The sequence below is a fragment of the Xenopus tropicalis genome, chromosome 9 (assembly GCF_000004195.4).
Source record: "Xenopus tropicalis strain Nigerian chromosome 9, UCB_Xtro_10.0, whole genome shotgun sequence".
In the NCBI taxonomy this organism is placed as follows: Eukaryota; Metazoa; Chordata; class Amphibia; order Anura; family Pipidae; genus Xenopus; species Xenopus tropicalis.
The window spans coordinates 65,794,716-65,813,256 of record NC_030685.2 but is presented as its reverse complement, the minus strand read 5'-3'; the positions used below and the strand labels follow the sequence as shown (position 1 = coordinate 65,813,256).

General features: G+C 40.9%; 1 protein-coding gene across 1 annotated transcript in view; it reads right to left on the bottom strand.

Moving 5' to 3' along the window:
- Positions 1-18,541, bottom strand: part of agps (alkylglycerone phosphate synthase) — a 136,311-nt gene that overhangs the window by 96,016 nt on the left and 21,754 nt on the right. Inside the window, 2 exon segments of the mRNA NM_001126829.1 lie at positions 1,233-1,323; positions 8,757-8,846. Coding sequence (NP_001120301.1) covers positions 1,233-1,323; positions 8,757-8,846 — 181 coding nt within the window.

Below are 18,541 nucleotides of genomic sequence, written 5' to 3'. Positions count from 1 at the left end.
AACCAACCAACTCCTAGAGGGAAGTGTATTTCAGGATACTCTATGATCCCTGCTCATATATAAAAAGACTGTTTTCGTTTAATAAAGCATGAAGAAGAAAATCTACCAGCATTGCAACAAATTACTCTTTTAAGTATTGTCATCTTAGATGTTATCAAGAGAGGCCTCACTGGGGTGATACACAAATAAATACTGTAATGCAGAGGCTAAATAAATCAGTTCTTCCATCTCATGATTCTTTAAATAGGGATATATTGGGATTTTTTAAATGAAAAAATATGTTGAATGATTGCTGTTGATCGCACTGGCCATATCCGGGAGACATTGTGTCCCACAGTGACTGCATTTCACAAACCAAGAAGAAGAGATTATAGCTGGTGGGGTTTTTTTGTTGTTTACCTTACAAAGGCTGTAGGTTAAACAAGTAAAAAAAAAACTAGAAACCTAGAATAATATACATGTTCCAGTAAAACCAAATCAGACAGGGTCAAATGAAAGACCAAGGTTGCAATGCAGAGGCAGATATCCGGTGTATTTTAACAGGAGAGAACATTCCTGGGATGGAACCATAACAATGAGTGCATTACTTAGAATGATCTACCATGTCCATGCATGGTGCATTATAAAAAGTATGCAGGCACTTGATCCGTTTTTGCATTTTAGTGCAAAGACTCAAAATGTGTTTATTTATGGCACTGCTATGTTGCTTGAGCAGCTCCATTTTAAACAGCACCTTAGTTAATTATCAAAGGATATTGTGAGCTTAAGCTTTACAGTTAGTTAGTAAAGCTATTGGTAGATATAGTTTATTTATGCGAGTGTAAAGATAGGGATGTATTATTGTGGGTATATACGAGTTTAGAGGGGTTGAACTGGATGCACTTTGGTCAACTCAACTTGACTATGTGAGATCAAGGCTTTGGTTGGGCCACTGTAGGACAATGGGTTCTCCTACAGTATTTCCCTTTATTTTGCACTGTCTATTCTTCCTTCTGTTTTAACAAAGTAAATCCTCCAGCAGATAATTAGGCTGTCCAAGCACAAAAAGGTGAAAGTTCTCCAATAGCCCAGTTCTGTTTCAGGATTTGAAAATGAAGGTCAAGTCATTATCCAACCAGTAAGTTGGTACATACTCACCCCTAAAGACTTGAACTATGATTTTAACTCAATTTTTCCCCTCATTTAATAATAGTAAATGTGTGGTTGCATCACACTGCTATTATACTACTTACTCGGGAGGTAGTTTTTTGATCCAGACTGGCACCGAATGTTTTCTCCATCCATTCTCTTAAAGCTGGTAGCACCATACCACTAAGTTTGTATCTATAAAACAAACAAATTGGTAGCATTTTACAGGCAAATACCTGACAAATGTTTTTACATTTGGTAGGGTTTAACATGTTGGCTACACACAGTAGGGTTTAACACCTACCTGCCAGGTGACAGAAACCAGGCAATGCCTTTTAATGGAAGCCTATAAATAGCCTATATTAAGATGAAGCTTTCACATTCAAGTCATTTACAATGCCATTAGAGATTGAGCGAACACCTTTTAGCTCCAAGGGTTCCCTCAGTGCCCTTTGTCAATCTCTGCCAGTCAGCTGTCCCAAAAGTAAAAGGCACACACAGGGTGTGCCGAACACCAGAAATTACTCCAGGCAGACTTTGAAAATGTTTGGTGCAACCATGCCCATAAAGCGCACAAGCAATTGCACTAATTTTGTTTGCTCGCAATTGCGTCAAGCAAAGGTCAATTGAGCCATCTAACATCTTTCAGCAACAGACTGACACTGCCAAACCGACAGTTTGTGTAGGTGTTTCCCTCTTGCTCTTGACCTGCACTTCCCAGCAATCTCCTCTTCCCCAAACTTGATGCCGTCCATGGCAGCCAAAAACGTAATTATAGCTACAGGGCCTTCTTAATTTCAGTATGTAAATGCTAATATACTTAATAATTATAATAAATACCCTTACTGGCCCGTGATATCATATCCTGGTCCAGAAGCAGGCTAAGGCTTATGGCACAACAGGCTTATTCTCTAAAGCTCCCTAATGCGCCTATGCCACCTCTCCTTGGCATTGAAATTGATCATTTCCGTTAACAGGTGGTTTTCGGCTAAAAAATGCACAGGGTTTTGGGACCAAAAATGATGGCCTGTGGGCCAAACAGATGGATACTGAACAAGTGGGCATGTACATGGCCACCATTCCGTCTCTCCATTTGTTTAAGGCACAACCCCAAACACCCCAAACTGACAAGAATGAAGAATAGTTGCAGCTGCTCTTTTCTTTATCATTTTCAGATGTGCAGCTGCCGACATGGTGTTCATCTGTAAATTAAATAAACCAACCTACCAAATCGATGAACCAACCCATAAACTATGGTATTAGGATATCAGTAGGAATCATTTGCCAAACATAACCATACCTAAAATCTTTCTGGTACGTGCATGACCAGCTTAAATGTCTGGTCTGCATTCTTCCAACACTAAACCATGCAATACACTAGTAGAGGTATGGGATCTATTATCCAGAATACTCAGGGCATGAGGTTTTCTGAAAAAGGGCTACATAAATTCGATGGCCATACTTTAAGTCTAATAAAAAATAAAACATGACAAACAAACCCAAATAGGATTGTTGTGCCACCAAATAAGGATTAATTATATGTTAGTTGGGGTCAAGTGAAAGTTTCTGTTTTATTATTACAGAGAAAAGAGAAATGTGTTTTAATTTTTTTTTTCCCCTTTTGAAGCTACTAAAGGTAGTTTACCTTTAAGTTTACTTTGAGATTGTTATAGAATGACCATTTCTAAGCAACTTTTCAAGTGGTCTTCATTATTTTTTTTTTTTTTTATAGTTCTAGTTATTAGCCTTTTCTTTGACTTCTTCCAAGTTTCAAATGGGGGTCACTGACCCGAGCAGCCAGAAAACCTTTGCCCTGTGAGGCTGCAATTGTATTGTTATTCTTACTTTTTATAATTTATGTTTCAAATCAGGTCCTTTGCTATTCATATATCAGTCTCTCATTCAAACCACTCCCTGGTTGCTAAAGTCATTTGATCCCTAGCAACCAGATACAAACTAAGAGCTGCTGAACAAAAAGAGAAATAATAAAAAAAAAACACCAATAATAAAAAAATGAAGACCAACTACAAATTACTCTCTACATCATACTAAGTTAACTCAAAAGTAAACAACCTCTTTAATAAACATAAAAATTTAAATACATGTAAAGAGAAGGATCAACTCACCATGAAAACGTTTCTTACTCACAATCAAATCCCTCACCTTAAGAGATAATCCTAGCGACTAGGATAACCGTAGGAAACTATAATTTCTAATATGATGGGAGTTTATGTTGTATTTATGGCAGTTAGTGATGATACAGACCTGTAGGGAATGGTTTTATTTCTATGTTACAGAAGTTACTGGGACATAAACCCTGTAAGGGTTCCTCCAGCACAGATGCCCAGAGATACACACACACAGCCATATGCAGGTAGGAGACTCCCAAGAATTTGCTTTATAAGATTTATGAAAGCCAAGAAGAAAAACAATGACTGAGCCAGAATATTATATTACACTTTCCAGACAACACTGTTTTTCTTCCAGTTCTCCTTTACAGGGAGCCTTGCCAGCTCATTCTTCGCTAGGAGATCAGACATATCAAATGAATATCCAAATCCCTGATGGGTACTGCCTAAGAACCGGACTTCCTGTACAAAAACAGATCTGCACAACGTCCACTGCTTCAGCCCACTGACTTAAAAGCTCCGCCACGGGATTCCATGATTAATGCTCTACAAACCAAGAATGAATATTTAAAGGCGTGACCAAAAGGGCAAAAAGAAATTCCAACAATTATACATTTTTTACATTGGTATATTACTTTTTCTTCTATAAAGAAGCGTCTATGGATATAAAGTTGCTGCGTGGCCAGGAAACAGCTAGTCGTGGCATTAAATATTTACTCCTGGCTTGTAACTTTAGGGAGTTTTTATACAGATTTGTATTCTCTTCACTGGTTAATAACAACAATTTTCCCTAAGAAAATTCAATATCATTGCAGGTACAGTATGGGATCCCTTATGCAAATGTCCATTATCCAGAAAGGAAATTTCCTATAGAGTCTGTTTCAAGCTGTAAAAAAAAGAGTAAATTTTAATTTGTAAAAATAATTTCCATTTTATAATTTCCCAATAATAAAACAGTACCTAGTACCAGTGTCCTGCGGTGGGTGGGTACCCGTGGAATATCCGGGGTACCCCTGTGGGTTGCGGGCAAGATTTTTGGATGTGGGTACAGATGCGAGTCATGAGTCGGGGTGTGGGTCTTATCTATATTTCTTATCTTATATTCTCTATATTTCCTATTTTTTACTCCTTTAAACATTTTATTTTTGTACCCCCCTCACACTTCTGATGATGTCACTTCCAGTTTGTGGAACCAACACTTCCTATTTAATAGTGGTAAGCGGGTTGCAGTTAGGTTGCAGATAAGGCAGTTGGTTCCGCACAGAACTTAATCCAACTAAGATATACTTTATCCTTATAAGAGGCAAAACAATCCTGTTGGGTTTATTTTCCTAATTCGGATCTCCTACGTTAAGTCTGCTAAAAAAAATTATTTAAACAGTAATTAAACCCAATAGGATTGTTTTGGCTCTATTAAGGGTAAATTATATCTTAGTTGGGATCAAGTACAGGTACTGTTTTATTATTACAGAGAAAAAGCAAATCATTTTTAAAAATGTGAATTATTTGATTAAAATGAAGTCTATGTGAGATGGGCTTTCTGTAATTTGGAACTTTCTGGATAATGGGTTTCTGGATAAGGGGTCCGATACCTGTAAATTACGAAAAGATTCCTTATCTGGAACATCCCATTTCCCAAGAATTCCAGATAATAATGATAACCTGTATTAATATTACAGTTATTCATATTACAGGTATGGGACCAATTATCCAGAATGCTCGGGACCTGAGGTTTTCCGGATTAGGGGCATTTCCTAATTCGGATCTCCTACGTTAAGTTTGCTAAAAAAAAATTATTTAAACAGTAATTAAACCCAACAGGATTGTTTTGGCTCCAATAAGGATTAATTATATTTAGTTTGGATCAAGTACAAGGTACTGGTTTATTATTACAGAGAAAAAGAAAATCATTTTTAAAACTGTAAATTATTTGTTTAAAACAAGTCTATGGGAGATGGGCTTTCAGTATTTCGGAGGTTTCCAGATAACTGTTTTCAGGATAAGGGATCATATACCCGTATAAGTAATTTAAGGATTTGTGGTTGTTGGGCTGTTGTTGAACTGCAGCTCCCACTTGCCCAGCAGCTAGACATGATGGGAACAAGAGCAGTGGCAGAGCTGAAAAGAGATAAAGCACACTCTACAGCCCTAAGTGACATTTCTGTTTCATTCCACAGAAATTGTGCGAGTGATTTAAATTCTTCAATTTGTGCAGATCCTTATTAATTATGGCCCTATAAGAACCCTCAGCCGTCACAGGGGTTGGGTACAGCCCACAGTCAGATATGCAGTTCTATGATTTTTTTCCTCTGTATTTTCTACTGACTTTGGACTCCCCACAGCGAATGGCCGGTGTGCACAGAAAGGATCCTGTCTCTGGGGTTTATCTCTTTAGTGCCAGGCCTGGCTGCATGAGAGATGCTGATTCATATTATTTATTAGTGGGGGTCAGTCCGTCAGTAAAATGCCATGGAAGGAAGCAAGGGGAAAAGCTGTTAGCAGAAGGCAGCGCGGTGGAGAATTGTGCAATTAGGATCATGGTGCGCTTGCCATCATTCATTCTCCGCTGGCGATAAGGCCGACCAATGGGAACAGAGGGCTGACATATCAGTGGGTGCCAGCAGAATGACCGGCGCGTATATACATATATAAGTATATCTCCCCTTGCCACAGCTTGGGAATCTGACAGCAGCCTGATTTTCTCTCATAGCAAACGCTGGGATATTTATCCTAAATTTACTTGCTGTTTTGAGTTACTTCAAAGCATGGTGCCCTTCTGCACTGGTACAGAGCCTGGATTATATCCGTCAGCAGTGGGGGGGGGGGGGGAATATGCTCTATAACAAATATATAGCCTACAGTCTAAAGCACAAACACAATACTATTCCCACCAACAGAAAGAGAAGAATAAACAGAGATGTATTTCCTCCAGTCTTTCCTAGTCCTACTATAAACGTGGTAAAGTTCTGGGAAAGTGAGTTTGCCCTAGAGGGTAACAGAGGAGATACAAGCTGTAAAACTGGGGAAGGTTGAAAGAAAAACTCTATTAATTCTTATATAAAAAGTGTGATACTGGCCATATACAGATATGAGATCCCTTGTCTGGAAACAAATAATCCAAGTTCCAAATTACAGGAATGCCATCTCCTATAGACTTTATTTTAATCAAATTCTAGTTTTTTTTCCCTTTTCTCTGTAATAATAAAACAGTACCTTGTAACTAAGCTGCATGGATCCATACTGAAGGCAAAATAATTCTATTGGGTTCATTTAATGCTAAAATGATTTTTAGCAAATTTAAGGTATGGGTATACAAATAACAGAGAGGCAACTAATCATGAAAATCCCAGGTCCCCAGCATTCTGGATAATGGATCCTATATGTGAAAGAATGGTATGAAACAGGGGGTAGCACACTGGGGTCCTAACCTGTGCCGGGAATTATATGTGTATTATTTAGATTTAAGTATACGGCACCCACATAAAGGCTATGGCTTATATTTTAGCCACCCCTAAAAGCATTTCAATGGCAAGTTTAGATTTACATGTTGCACTAAAAACAGCACAGGCTGTAATACAAGTTATATACAAGTTATGCGGCCTATACCCTGGCATGTTTATATACTGAATACAGCACATACACAGACCCAAGCACTACAGCAGAGTCATAAGTACACAAAATAAGGGTCATGTTTATTTATACAGGTATGGGGCCTGCTATACAGAATACTTGGGGGTTTTCCGGATAAGGGGTCCTTCCTTAATTTGGATCTCTAAACGTAAAGTCTACTAAAATAATTTCAATATTAATTAAACCCAATAGGATTGTTCTGCCCCCAATAAGAGGTAATTATATCTTAGTTGGGATCAAGTACAGGTACTGTTTTATTATTACAGAGAAAAGGGAATCATTTAACCATTAAATAAACCCAATAGGGCTGTTCTGCCCCCAATAAGGGGTAATTATATCTTAGTTGGGATCAAGTACAGGTACTGTTTTATTATTACAGAGAAAAGGGAATCATTTAACCATTAAATAAACCCAATAGGGCTGTTCTGCCCCCAATAAGGGGTAATTATATCTTAGTTGGGATCAAGTACAGGTACTGTTTTATTATTACAGAGAAAAAGGAAATCATTTTTTTAATTCATTTTAATTATTCGATTAAAAAGGAGTCTATAGGAGATGGCCTTCCTGTAATCTGGAGCTTTCTGGATAACAAATAATCTATTGGTCCTTTGGGACCTTTATCACGACTTTATCAAGCGATGGCAATAAAACACTATGATTCACAAAAAATAGATTGTTGTTCCTTCTGAAAGCTATATATTAAATATAATAAGTGGATTGAGTGCAGATATTTTGTAGATACATGATGATGATAGATAGATAGATAGATAGATAGATAGATAGACAGATAGATTTGAAAATATTTGAAATAAAGAATTTTATTATTTAAAATCCACTTCTTGCCATTTTTCTTGAAGTGGGTTTTGCAGAATACTGAGACATCTGCTGGGGGTATTTCTAATTTCGAGCAGGCTCCTCTCATACACTCCAAACCCCTCCCAAAGGCTCCATAGTTTCAGCTTACAACTATCCTCCTCCTTCCCCCCGGGGTGGCACCAAAGCTACATGGAAGTTCTGATAGGCTGTAGGATTGGTGGGCTGAGATTTGAGGATTGCAAAGCTATTGGTGAGTGGGAGTGATTTATGGAAAAACTGTTAAGCTCATTGGAAAAGGAGAAATATGACATCATCCATCAAATTTCCATAGCTCCGCCTGCCTAAGTTAACCATTTGTAGGTTCCACATTCACACAGCTATCTTAATTGTACTACAGCACCACCTTCTGGTAGAAACTAATACCACTCCGTCTGAGGTTACACATAGAATTATATAGGATTCTGCCTGGATAAGCCCTGCAGTTCAGTGAGGGAGCAAACATATCAGCACTGCCTGGGCTATTATTCTTTTAGAAACAGAATTGTCTTTTCGTTGAATATAGAAAATTCTTCAATTAAAATTTTTAAAAAAAGAGGTAAAAAAAGAAAAACCGTTGATGTAAATGCCATTTAAACAGGGAAATGCCACATATTCCAGTTGTTTAGCCAAAGACAAAGACTTAAGGCCCCCACTGAATATAAAGGTTTTTCACAGGGTCTGCGTGGGGACAATTTGTAGAAAGTTTCCCATAAACATGAAATAAAACAAATGGCTAAAACTAAAATGTCTCACATTTCTATTCTAGTCAATTTTTTTCCTAAAAAAAAAAAAAATATATTCTATATCTGTTTGGTCACATATATGTTCACTGATCTTGGCCCCGGAGTGCGCTATTATGGACACTGCTAGATAATATATAATACACAAGAACCATGAATATACAGTAAATGACATCCTTATACGCATATTAGCAGCATTTATAAAGCACTGTGTGAGTGAAGACAGAAGGACAGACAGACATACTGGGACACAGACACAGATTTTCAGCCTTACCTTTTGCCAGTAAACTCGGCTTGGCCCTTTTTATTGAAAGTGAATTTGGAATCATTGTATCCCCAACCATTCCACTTCAGGGCTTCTTGCCTGCCATAAAGCAAAACAGAAACATGAAGTCAAGCGGGATCAGTGGCCTTGGCGCTCTTATTTGTCGCCTCACAACAAGCTAGGATGCTATCCACAGAACTTTATACATTTATAATACACAGGAGCCTCACAGAGGGACTTCAAGTCCCAGAATCCATCACTTCAACATTGAACATGGTGATGGGAGGGGCTGAATGAATCTGCTAGCCTAAGGGGGTAGGGAAATGTTCCCTATGAGTCTTAGGCAGAATGATAATGATATAAGGAATCATGTCATTCTATGCAAATATATATGTATTCCGTATTGGCAGTTCAGATACTGTTTATTTATGAACTATTTTAAGCCTGAGTGAGCTCATGTCAAGTGTGGTTTATTTTCCCTTTATCTCATGGAATAACAAGAATGTTACAGCAAACAAACAGAAAAGCACTGCTAATTGAATTTCTTTGTCCTGGAACCAATGGAAACACAATAGGATGGTGCCGTGGCCCAGATGGGGGTTCTGCTGTAATAATGTGCACAGAAGTAAAGAATGCTGGCAGTGGGCTGCTGGATTCCTTCTAGAACAAGGGCTTCTTTAAGAGAACGGGAAGGATTTGTTCCTTTTGGCGCTGGGAGCTGTACTTGTTCAGAACCCAATGGACATGATTACTGGGGAAATATTATTCTGGGCCCATTGTGAATCCAGTCTTGGCTAGGGGCCTAAGCACATTTGCCCCCAACCCCGGGGGTACTTTCGGATTGTTACAAACAATTCCAAGTTTTCTTTACTTTGGAAGGAAAAGGCTCAGAGCTTTTACACGAAAGCAAACCTTATGCTCCCTGCCGGCATCAGAACTTTGCCTGTGTGCAAGCGGACTTAACTCTTCCCATTCCATAAAGAAAGCCCGTCTTCCGAAACAGGAAGTCACTGGAGCCAATGTCAATGCACTTACTTCACTACTTTGTTCAAAGAGCTTAATCGTATTTGGCAACTAAAGCTAAATTTGCTACGACTTTAATTTCAGAGGTCTGTGGATGATGGGAGTTGTAGTTTAACAACAGCTGAGGGCAGCAAGCTGGACATGCCCCTAAATATATCTTATTATATACTGTGCAGATATGGAATTTCACAGATGCTGGGGGCTTAGAGAAAATTCACTGATTATTTCCGGAGTTTAACAGTGCGATGCAGGCCAATAACGCACCGGTGCGAGGGAGCAAGAGAGCATCAGATCTGTAGCCTGGTTCCGAGATCTCTCCTGCACCTACTGCTGCTGTAACATGGGAGTCACTATCCCTTCTCCTGTACAGACACTGCTGCAGCTGAAGCCTCACCGGAAAGCATGGCTGGGAGTTAGAGACCCAAGCATTTGTGCTTTTACACTATAGGTCCAGCCTGACGCCGGCAGTGGCAGCAGCACAGCAATCCAATCTGCTCAGCATCCCTGTATTATCCCCTTCCCAATCAGCCTGAGGAGAGAGCTCTGCTATTCCCACCCAGAGCAATGATCCAATTAGTTACTGAGCCGAGCCCACTCTCCTTTCTTTCTCCCCCCACACAGGGCAGCAGCAGCCTGACTACACCATGGAGACAGCATTCCTGTAGCCAGGGGCATACGTGTGCGAGTAACAAGGAGTCATGGAATCCCATGCCCACGCCATGATCACCCATGGTATATCAGATGCTCAGCCATTTAGCCCGTTACGCTTATACATTAGTATATACCTGAATCCGAATGGCATGGAACCCACAGCCACCCAGCTCTTTAACTGCAAAAACAACTGAACCAACCCAAAATGGGCACAATCATTCCCAAATTCTGGGTCCTTCACAGGGATGAAAAGTCCTCCATGCTTAAAAGCCATATTTTCTAACGTATATACTCGCATAGAAAGCCCTGGCTGATGATTTCACCGTGAGTGAGTGGCAGTGCCATGGGCACTAACATGACATTATGCTAGCATTTAAGGCAACAGTTCAGATGGGTTCTTTTACCTGAATAAAGTGGGAGGAAAATTACAGGAACTATTCTTCCCCATTGAGGAAAGACGAAAAGAATTTCCTTCATTTATTATTCAGAAGATGCAGTGCACAACCCCCCATTCAGTTAATAACAAGCCCCCAAAAGGCTTTACTGTTCCTTTAAGCAGCAGCGCATGCTCCAGTAGTGAAATAAAGCCCAGCGCATTAACTGCAACGCAGCAAGCATCAGCCGACATAACAAATGTGTGACCTCTCTGTAACATCTCTCTAGTAAAACAAGCTGCCTCGCTTGAACACTAGGTGGCGCTCCATATTCATAGCATTATTATTCCAGAACCATGCTGCTGAATACAATGGAAAAAGGGAAAGTACACACTGCAAAACTACATTATTCCCTTTCTGTTCTTGCCCCACTATAAAGCACCAAGCAAATCCCATTACATTGTACTAAAGGATAGAAACAGTGACAGAGGGGTTTAAAGCTGCACAAATGAGAAGGGAGAATGGAAAGGTTTGCCTGGGTTTATAAATGGGCATTGTGCATTTAACTTTATAACATAAGTGTCAACAGCAATCACCCCTAATCATTCCACTGGGAGGCTTCAGTTGCCATGGGTCTGTCCATAGCAACAGTGTGCTGCCCTGGGGCATAGGAACTGCCATCTATATGCATCAAGCACCCAGCATCCCCAGGCAGTACACTCACATTTCCTCCATCCCAGGTGAAAAGGAAACCTCAATGATGAAACCCAGAAGTTAAATGACTATTGAAATTAGGATTTATCTTATGTATAGCTGCTGGTCATGAGAACTGTCATGGCTGCCCTATGCCATAATGCTAGTAATATCTTAAAATGCTCCCAACCTAACAACTGTCATGGCAGCCTTAGATTATAATAAAAGATCTTTCTTTAAGCATCTGACAATCCAAAGACAACCAGACACAAGCCTGCATTCTATCATACTGAGGATGGATGCCATGTTGCCAGCTGCAGGGGCACCCCATTAAGGCCTCTGATTCTGCAGCAATGGTTCACTCCACCAACTAAAATAAAATACTACAGGGAATGAGCAGCCGGCCACAAACGCTCCACCTTCTGCCCTACAAACAGCCTCTCTGCAAACAAATGCCCACTAGGTGGCAGTGTTACTCCATAACAGATTTCTTCTTTGCCGCACTGCTTTCCTGGGCAGTGCCCACCCACAGGCTCTTTATTGTTCAATAACCCTACGCTGAGATTTCAGAAAGGGAGGCTGAAATTGTCAGGACCAAAGTTAAAAAAAAAATTTTTTTTAAATTATTTAATCTTCAACACAATAGAAAAGCTAAAGTCTTTGCATGTTGTCTGTATAAATGGAAATGTACATTATTAAAATGAACAGCAAAAAGAAGGCGTTGTGTTGTTTGAACTATTTGGGACGACCCCCCATAAAAACATTACACTGCTGCTGCTGAAGAGCCACAGAAGGCAAGCAATGCATGTCAGACATTAGCAGCAATACCAGCATTAAACATCACTATATAAACTCCCCCTGGCACATTAAAGTAACAGCCCATGTTAAAACCCAAAAATGCATCTAGTGAAGGTTGAGCTATCGCCCCTGGTCACCAGTGCTTTCAAAAAGCATTACAAGTTCAGGTAAACGCTTACTGCAAAAAAAAAAAAAAAAAAAAAAATTGGGGGCAAAGTTGTTAGTGGAGAAGCAGGAATTGCTTTAAATTACCAAAATCCACCTTATGGCACAGTAATCTCTAAAAACAAAGCCCAAGGTGCAATTAGCAAAGGGTTAATTAATGCAGGGCTGGGCAGTTTGAACGTGCCTTATTTTGGGTGCCCTCGTGTTCACATTCTAATGAATCTGACCGCCCAAGAATAGGGGACCCTTTCATATTTATTTCACATTCTTATGAAGTCCGGTGTGGGAAATAATGCACAAGACATAAGTTATTCCTAAAGTCAAACAAGCAACTACAAGGAAGAAAACCATTGGCGAGTCCCAACAATAAAAAAGCTGTGGAGGTAGATGCCAAGTGCTGTGCATAAGCTGGCATTGGTGCCCTCTAAGTGACTAGACCTATCCATAAGCCAGTCCCCTAAGTGACTAGACCTATCCATAAGCCAGCATTGGAGATCAAGGTTTGGTGCTCCTCAAGTGACTACACCTATCCATATGCCAGCCCCCTAAGTGACTAGACCTATCCATAAGCCAGTGTTGGAGATCATGGTTTGGTGCTCCTCCAGTGACTAGACCTATCCATAAGCCAGCCCCTAAGTGACTAGACCTATCCATAAGCCCCCTAAGCGACTAGACCTATCCATAAGCCAGCTCCCTAAGCGACTAGACCTATCCATAAGCCAGCCCCCTAAGTGACTAGACCTATCCATAAGCCAGCCCCCTAAGTGACTAGACCTATCCATAAGCCAGCCCCCTAAGTGACTAGACCTATCCATAAGCCAGCCCCCTAAGTGACTAGACCTATCCATAAGCCAGCCCCCTAAGTGACTAGACCTATCCATAAGCCAGCCCCCTAAGTGACTAGACCTATCCATAAGCCAGCCCCCTAAGTGACTAGACCTATCCATAAGCCAGCCCCCTAAGTGACTAGACCTATCCATAAGCCAGCCCCCTAAGTGACTAGACCTATCCATAAGCCAGCCCCCTAAGTGACTAGACCTATCCATAAGCCAGCCCTGGAGGTCATAAATTGAACTTCCTTAAATGGCCAATCAGTGTCCATAAGCCTGCATTGGAAGTCAGAATCTGGTGCTTCCCAAGTGGCTAGTTGGTGTTTATAGGTTTTTGCTGGAGATCATGAATTAAAGCTCCCTAAGTGCCCAATAATTTTCCATAAGGCAGCAGCGGAGATCACAACTTGATGTTCCCCAAGTGTCTAGTCAGCACCCCTAAACCAGCATTAGAAATCGGGACTTGGAGCTCCGCAAGTGGCTACTTAGCATACACAAGCTGGCAGCGGAAAGCATGACTTTTCCTTCCCAAGTGACCAGTCGGTCTATAAGCCGATATTGGAGATCATAGGCTGGTGCTCCCCAAGTGGCTAGCCAGCGTCACACAGAAGATACTGCCCGCAGTGCTCAATGTCATTAGAGCAATGGTCACAACCTGCTTACAATAAAGTCCCATGGGCACAGCACAAATTTGCCCGAGAAATGTAAATTTTCCAAAACCTAAAGAGGTTACCTGTCCCTGTTACAGAGAATATACGGGTTCCACCAAGCACAGCAAAAGTCTGTATTTGATAGCTACCTAAATACTGACTAGTACGCAAGACGGTAGTAAATGCATCTATATTGTTAGTCATTCGGCTTAATGGTGCAGCATAACCAATATTCAGCTATATGATGACCAGAGCGGACCTATTTGGCAGGAATTAATCATATGAGCCATGCCATGCTATACACTGGCGCTTCCCACAGCCATAGGACAGACTGAGTGGATACAGATGGCTCAGGTGGCTGGCCTGTCCAAAAGACGGATAACAAGGCCAGTGATGGAGATATAAAGAGCCATAGCACGGGTGGCAGGGCACAGAGGGTACAATGTCTCTCGTATGAATCTTTGTGTCGCCGTGTTTGTTATTCCTTAGCCGAACAACTCAGAAGGAAAAGCTGACATTTTGCAAATGAGTCCAATACTCCAGTAAGAGGCCCGTGACCCTCTGCATATTTACTTTCTTAACCTTTCACATGTGCTACTATTTTTCTGTCAGCGCTCTTTACCCAACACACCCGTTACATTGAAAGCTCCTTAGCCGAGGGCATTCTGCCCCCCAATACTTAATGTGTGGCCTATGCACTCCGTTCTGTTTATATTTCTGTGCCATGCAATCCGTCTCTGCCAAGCCGATGGCGGCTAAATGTTATGCTAATAAAATACAAAACTTGCTTCCCATTATTTCCCACAGACCTAGCGACCTAGAATTCCTACCAGTACAGAGCAAAGCCTAGTTCTCTAGACTAAGAGAAAATCCACAATTAGGTTAGGCAGACTTACCTAGAAGAAAATGGATATTTTTGCTGCTAAAATGTAGCAGAACTACATGTTCTATATTCTGTTGTCAGGAGTTTGCTGAGAGTTTTAGTTCTGCAGCAGCTGGAAGCTGCCCAGAAATACTCAATGCTGAACGAATTATATGGTCACTTTTACTTTATGTTTTTGGAGTGTGCCTTGGCGGGAGCTGAACCTAAGAACCCAGATCCAATGAATTCTAATGTTTATAAGAAATGCACTGACAGGTAACGACTGGGCTGTGTGCCTTTAGATTACATGGGGGGTAACATTATCTGCAATATGTATGAAACTTCCAGCAGACGAGGTAACCCAGGGCCCAAAGCTGAGGGCCACAAGTGATACTACGACTTAAGCTGGCCATACACGCACTGATAATATCGTACGAAACCTCGTTTCGTACGATATTCGGTGCGTGTATGGCATGTCGGCGAGTCGACCGATATCGCAGGAAGCTGCTGAAATTGGTCGACTCGCTGATCGGCCAGGTTAGAAAATTTTGATCGGGCACCATAGAAGGCGCCTGACCAAAATCTGCCGTCAGGGCTGAATCAGCAGAAGAGGTAGAAATCCTATTGTTTCTACCTCCTTATCTGCTGTTTCAGCCCTGAACGGTGTGTGGTGGATCTGACGATGTTTCGTGCGACCGATGGTCGCACGAAACATCGTTAGATCGCCACGTGTGTGGCCACCTTAAAGGTGACAAGGCCAAACTTTATTTGTTTGGGTTTATTCAGTCTCCTCACAGGTATGGCATCTAGAATGCCTGGGTTTTCCAGATAGTCTGCTCAATATGTATAAAAATTCCTTTCAGCGGACGAGGTAACCAACCCCTTGACTCAATTAGTGGTACTCGTCAAGTGTATATTGGGTGATTGAAGGACAGTAGCTGATTATAATAAGGATTTGAGGAGCTGCAGCCCAGGGCCCAAAGCGGAGGGCCACAAGTGATACTATGACTAAAGGTAACATGGCCAAGCTTTATATGTTTGGGTTTATTCAGTCTCCTCTCAGGTATGGCATCTAGAATTCCTGGGGTTTTCCAGATAGTCTTCTAAAAAAAAAAAAATATATATCTATTATCCGGACTGAGGGCTTTCCATGTAAGGGATCTTTTCATAATTTGGATCTCTACACTTTAAGTCTGCTAAAAATAATGTAGCCATGAAAAAACCACAATAGGATTGTTTTGCCAACAATATGGCCAATAGGGATTCATGCAGCTTAGTACAAGGTACTGTTTCATTATTACAGAGACAAAAGTACATCTTTTTTTAAAATCAGAATTATTTGCTTAAAATGGACTTATTGGGAAATGGGCTTCCCGTAGACCTGTTATGGGTTTTTAGCATCTTAACCCTTTGCCCAAATGTATTACTATGCATCTTTGGGGGGCAGCATTCAGCTGTACAGGTATGGGATCAGTTATCTGGAAAGCTATTATCCAGAAACCTCAAAATGACAGGAAGACCGTCTCCCATAGACTCCGCTTTACTCAAATCATTCAGATTTTTACAAATGATCTCCTTTTTCTCTGTAGTCATAAAATAGTACCTTGTACTTTATTCCAACTAAGATATAATTAAACTATTGGTTTTAATTAATGTTTAATGATTTTTTTTCTAGTATGGAGATCCAAATTATGGAATAAGCATTCTGGATAACAGGTTTCAAACCCGTAGTAATGACCGCCCTGGGGCTGTAGTATGGCACTGGTGTAGACAGAGTCTTAGAAATAAAGAGGTTAATGGAATGTAATGGTGCAGATAACAAAACTAATACTAATACTTTTTTTAACTAAAAAGGATTATCAGAATTCCCATGAGCTGCTTCCCGACAGAACCATGACATGAGAAAAATCGTCTTTTCACCCCCAAAAATCAAGATCTGATTTCTCTGTAAATCACAGGGGGGCTGTGCAAATCCTATCTCCTCCACCGAGAGGGACAGGGAAAGAAAATGAATAAATAAAGCTAAACAAATAAAAAAAACAGTACAGAAGAAGGGATATGAAAAATGGAGTGTGGCTTGTTGGGAAGACAGCCCGGGAGAAAATGGTGGGCGCCGCTCTCCTTGCTTATTCAGGGCGGCTCGCTGAACAGATGCAGGCAGCAAAGCAGAGCCATAAACACATAATATATAAGACAATTCATTACAAGGCAAATGTATGTGCCGCGCGTCTTCACCTTCCATGCAAATCAGATCTCTCAGACAGAGAAGCTCCCTCCGCCTTAACCCTCGCGTCTCCGCCGGCGCCTGCCTGCCGCGGCCAGGGCTTGGATGGGGCGGCCGGACGGCCGGAGCTGAAAGGGTTAGCCAGAACCGGTTCAAACTGGCAGTGACTGTTTTATCGAACGTGAACGCGGAAGGCAAATAAACTGAAAATTATAGAGCCGGGTTGAACTTGAGTTCATCTGAGAAATATTAAATACAACTGGCGCTGAATGGATTCAACATTTTCAAACTGCTGCGTGGCTGGGGGACGGCTGTTTTTTATAAGGTTTAATGTTCTGGAACAGTTCTGCAGCAAGACGGGCTTTTTTTTTTTTTTTTCTTCTTCTTTTTAACCAGTATGACGGACTGGCAGGGCCATAGAGAGAATAGGAGAGGGGGCCGGAGTCACAATTCTTGATAAGCCAATAATGCCCTTGTTCCCTTCTGACACCCGGCACTAAACCATGCACTTATAATGCTTGTAAAGCAGCCACATAGGTGGACCCGTTACTCACGGTACCGTGATAAGGATGCAAATAATAAAATACATCATGTTTCCATTTTTTTTTTAAAGTGCAAGACAAACTAATATTATGTTTTATAGGACATTTATGGGCTTAAGGTCAATTCAAAAGGCTCATAAATTGTTAATGCGGTGTTACTAAGCACCCATCTCCGTTCCTCATCACTTGCTTGCCTCTCAGTTGCCTCAGATGGAAGACGTTTTAGCACCAAATGATAAAATATTAATATACTATTAAAAATAAATTTGCTGCTTATAATTTGTACAGATGCCAGGCTTTTTTCTGTTGTGTCCCCCCATACCCCTGATTTTTTTTTAATTCAGGGGTAAGAGGGAGGGGGAGTCAAGCTATAAACAAAATGATAGCAATATTTAACCCTCTGGCCATCAATCTCATTATAAAGAGAAAGAGGGCACTTGCTATGAGGGACTATATTAGCCATCATTTAATAGCTCCAAATATATCATAACCAACTACAGCAGTGGGTCGCCCCATTTAAGGCTCAATATTTAGCCAGGATCCCCCATAGCAAGGCTGCAAACATATGAAAAAAAAATACAGTATGAGCCATTCAGGTATGGTTCCCAGTATATCCAGGTACCCGATTATCCTGCAGGCCAGAAAGACCGATAAGGTCCAAGTGGCCCTACACGTGTTCTGCTGCAGCTCCCCTTCATTTCCTTTCTGCCGACTGTTGAAATTGTCAGGACTGATAAACCATGATCTACCCAGATTGACTCCTAAATAAATGCCTAAATGGCTGGATGGTATAGTAGAAATATGCCAAGGTGTCCAACCAAATCTGGACATGTACGGCTATCTATCTTAAGGTATTAAAGAAGAGTCCACCATAAACCTTGACTTCCAAGATGGGCCAACAGGAGTATTCTCCCCAAATTTAAACCTAATTGGCCTTCAGGATGGGATTCCCTCTATCAAGGCTTTGTGCCCCCCTAGAAGG